General features: G+C 42.3%; 1 protein-coding gene across 1 annotated transcript in view; it reads right to left on the reverse strand.

Annotated features, from left to right (window-relative positions):
* LOC125046798 (cartilage oligomeric matrix protein-like) overlaps positions 1-4,069 on the reverse strand; it is a 7,975-nt gene extending 3,906 nt beyond the window's left edge. The window contains exons 1-7 of the mRNA XM_047644743.1: positions 3,972-4,069; positions 3,611-3,823; positions 3,249-3,408; positions 2,719-2,896; positions 2,212-2,493; positions 1,987-2,099; positions 512-596 (exon numbers count right to left, since the gene is read on the reverse strand). Coding sequence (XP_047500699.1) covers positions 512-596; positions 1,987-2,099; positions 2,212-2,493; positions 2,719-2,896; positions 3,249-3,408; positions 3,611-3,823; positions 3,972-4,034 — 1,094 coding nt within the window. The 5' untranslated portion in view covers positions 4,035-4,069. The remainder of the gene's footprint in view (positions 1-511; positions 597-1,986; positions 2,100-2,211; positions 2,494-2,718; positions 2,897-3,248; positions 3,409-3,610; positions 3,824-3,971) is intronic.
* Between the last annotated feature and the right edge of the window lie 420 nt (positions 4,070-4,489).

Below are 4,489 nucleotides of genomic sequence, written 5' to 3' on the forward strand. Positions count from 1 at the left end.
TGCCGAGAAAGTATATCCTATAAACCAGTGGCTCTCAACCTGTATTGCCAAACCCCTCCAAGTGTGGGGTGTAATATTTTTACAGGTGTGTAATTTTAAGTTACTGTCAAAAATAATCGGTGATGAGGAGGAAAAATATCGTCTCTCATTCGCCCGACAGAAAACAGACCCTAAATATCGAAGAGAAAATACCAAACAGAAAAAACTGAACCTGGAAGCTGAAGATAAAAGTCATTGGATGATACAAGTGAAATACCTCGCAGAGACTAGGCTCTGAAGACAGATTTTGATTTAAAAAGTAGACCTTTGAGATATAAAGAAAAAGTTAAATTGACAAGAAAAGCAGACACTGAGAACAAAGGAGAAACTATCAGAAGAATTCTTCCCCTGGAAACGAAAGGGAAACAAAAGACACATTTCGTAGCAGGGGAAAAGATAGCTTTAGTGACAGACATGAGAAAACCCACCAGACAGAAGACTAAGATTTTGAAAATGAATGAAGAGTAAATACCTGAAAGCAAATCCAACGAAGTCATCGTCAGTGCTCTCAATCGTGAAGGTTCCTTCGAAGTCAACGCTGCCAAGACTCACATCACCTGGCAATATTCGAGGACTAAATTGTAGCAGGAACATGACGTGTGGTGAATGGTCTGAATAAAAGTGGTGTAGGACCAAGGGGCTTCAGCAACGCCTGGCACAGTGGCGGTAACTACTGCATAATACTCAGCAGTATCTTGGGAAACATGTATAATACAACAAAATAGAATACAAAGGTCTAAAATCATGAGTCCATTCTTTACTCATTAGATAATAGAGAATGTAAAAAACATCCTCAATAAAAGGAACCGATAATATTAAAATAGTCTAGTAGTGTAATTTCCATAGAATTATAGCTTTCTACCGAGGGCGAATGCCCCATTGAACCCCTAAACTGCCCCATTTCTTTAGGCAGGGCAGCCATTACTGTACATAATAGGTGGTAACAGCAAAGGCAAATCTTTAAAGATTGGCAGTCCCTAAAACGCCAAACTAGTTAACAACCTCCACCCACCCCTTTTATGCCATAAACCCTCGTCCCCCAGTTTCAGTAGATTGGGAGTATCGGATAGTTAGGTAGTTTCCTGGTCACTGCAAACGAGGTAAAAGTAAAACAGAGTGCAGATCCAAGACAGAATTAAAGCTCACTTGTTCGTCAGCTTCAGTGACGAATACAGGGGCTGGATATTCAAGCCACCGACTCAAGCAACCGGTCGTCTAAGGCGCTGTGACTTAGCTTCATATGCGCCAACGTTTATTCCAGCGCCGTATGCCGGCCTTATAACTCCGCAACGGCGTAAATTACTTACGGAATCTAAAGTTTGCAAACACAACGCTGTATCCAGCCCATGGCATAATAAAACTTCAAATAATATCTTTTTCAAATTAGTGCACGAGTTAATATATGCAATAAACTTTACATTTGTCAATATGGTTGGTCCTTTGCCCTGAATATTGACTGAAGGCTCACTCGGCTGTAAACTAAGGCGCCCTAAGATACGACGCTGTAACGCGTTTAGGTATCCGGCCCCAGGATGTTTCAAGGAGAGGCTGCATGTATAATTAGAAGGTGCCAGGCAGTGGCAGCATCAAGCCGTAAGCTAGAGGGTCTCAAGAGAGCAGTAAACCATATTCACGTAGTTGCCTAAATTATTCTTACATTTCTGAATGTAGTGTCCTACTCCCGATAAGAATTTATCTCACTAAGGGCCCAGCACTAACTGTATAGAATACACGGCTTCACCTGTTTGTTACCAAGCACTGCAACAACCCTCTAATTTTTACTTTTCTATCATTGGTATTACTCTTAGAATTTATTGTGCGATTCATTATACTGGTTAGTTTTCTGCAGTTTGCAATTTCGGTTCTAAAAGCAGTTCCTATAGTCCAGATTTCATTGGAGTTTTCCCTCTTCCTTTTTATAGGCTGACCAATGCTGGCCATACATACCGATGGCTGCAGAGGTCTCTGCCTCTTCTCTTTGGTAGAACCCTGTCCTTCCAGGTAAAAAATACCAATTGGGTGTGTGATAAGGTTCTTCCAAGGGAACCACCATCACTCTTCTGAAATGGAAAAGGTCATGAGCCTAAAGGATACCATAGGCATAAAAAAACGCTAGGATTAAAACAACTGTTCCCCCTCAGCAAACAGAACAAAAGTGTTAGAAAGATTTACTTGAATTCTGTAGTGAAGACCTGGGCGTTCTTTGGGCAGTTGTCGCCGCCATCAGGAACGCCATCTTTATCATAGTCACCTTCACAGTCATCACCAATCCCATCTGCATTAGAATCGGTCTGACTGCCGTTGGGGACAAGAGGACAGTTGTCATTGGTGTTGAGAATGCCATCGCCATCGGCATCAGTGTCGCACGCATCGCCACTACCATCAGTGTCACTGTCTTTTTGGTCACTGTTGGCTGTGCTTGGGCAGTTGTCCAAGTTATCTTGGATGCCATCACTGTCAAATGTAATTCTATGAAGTGCAGCATGAGTCATGTATTCTACGTGTAAAAGCACCAAGAATTAGCTATGTACACCACTCACCTCCCTTTTGCATGAAAATTACAATAGCAGTATTGCACAAATACACCATGTATACACCTAACACAACAGGACACTATGCATGGACACAGCTATGTCCTGCTTAGTTTCGGGTCTATGGTATACAATTGCAACAACTGACCTGTCTGTGTCTGTGTCAGTGTCACAGACATTACCAACAAAGTCCTGGTCTGTATCAGCCTGGTCGGCGTTGCTACTTGAAGGGCAGTTGTCACATGCGTCGCCCACTCCATCACCATCAGTGTCCAGTTGGTCAATGTTGACAACATCTGGGCAATTGTCACCTCCATTGGCAATACCTGATGGTAGGCAAAGGGATTCGCTTTATTTTTCCTATTATGATCATTATTTATATGACTAGTTCTGTTAGGGTTTTTTTTTTTTTTTTTCTATTAAAAGGATTATTTACTTCTGTGAGAAAAAGGGTTTTGAGCTCTGGGAGAGATTTGACCACTCTAAGAGATGTCTAGTTATTATGCTATTATTTATTATCATTTATAATGCTACAGCCAGTGCCACATTGTCACAGTTATGGTTATTATCATTTCTGTTGTCATTAGGACTATTCCCATTATCACTCCTACTACTAAAACAACTTCTAGAACGGTCCCTCTTTTTTTTCCTTATTTTCATACATATGGTAACTGTTACCATCTTCATCTACATCCGTGTCACATTCGTCGCCCAAACCGTCACCATCGGTGTCACGCTGCGTCAGATTGGGCGTTGAGGGACAGTTGTCACAGGCATCACCGTGTTGGTCTAAATCACTGTCTGCTTGGTCAATGTTCATCACCGTCGGACAGTTATCCTACAGGTGATTGATGGGAACAGTGATTATCTTGAATCAATATAAATTTACCAGTTTTCAAATGCATAACCATACCTCACTATTCTACAAGAAGTATCCTGCTGCAATCGACAAAAGACAAAAATGTGGAAAGGTGGATGTTTAAGAAACTTGAAACAAATTTATATGGCAAGTTTGTAATCCCAAATCAGATGTTCCTTACCAATTCTATGCTCCTCCCATCGCCGTCGATATCGAAATCGCAGGCATCACCAACATCATCCCCATCGGCGTCGAGTTGTTCTGGATTGTAGATGTCGATGCAATTGTCTGGACGGCAGCGCACGTCGACGCACCCCAGGTCCGCGTCGGGCCTTCCATCCATATCCCTGTCGGGGCCGCACGTGATGCCGTCACCTGCCTTTCCTTTTGGGCACTGTCGAAAGCATGGATAAGTGTACACATCTAACACAGGCACATCATCGGGATTATGGTTTGCATACCACAAAACCTATAATGAAAACATTATATGTTATACACTTTGCCATTTTTCCTGCTCATTGAGACATCCTGGGAAACCATACCATAGGCTGTAGCAGCGACCAAGCCGGGTGTGCTTCGCAGGTGTAGAAAGGCGCCGTGAGCATGTGGTTACAGAACTTTCCCTCAGGACATGCTGTGCCTTGACATGGGTCTGTAAATGCGATAGATTTAGAGGAAACTTTCTTCCCTCTCCTTGATCAGAATCACACATTGATTACTACCTAAAATATCAACTGCAAGTCTAATTGCATCTGCGTTTCTTAAAAGCAATGTCCAGACTCAACAAGGGAATTTTTTTTAGAGTAGAACGACATAATCTTTGTTAAAAAAGATTCACATCCAAAATGCTCACTAATACAATTGGTGCCATCCCCCATCATAGCCTGGTTGACACGTGCATGTATAGCTTGTGTCAGTGATTGTACAATCTGCGTGGCTGTGGCAATCCCAGCACGGCGGATACATAGTCCACTGTTCAATTTCCACCAGAGCTTGTTGTGATCCTGACAACCCATCGTACATCTCTTGAGGAACCTTGTCTGTCATGATAAGATATTAA

This window comes from Penaeus chinensis, chromosome 39 (genome assembly GCF_019202785.1).
Source record: "Penaeus chinensis breed Huanghai No. 1 chromosome 39, ASM1920278v2, whole genome shotgun sequence".
Taxonomy (NCBI): Eukaryota; Metazoa; Arthropoda; class Malacostraca; order Decapoda; family Penaeidae; genus Penaeus; species Penaeus chinensis.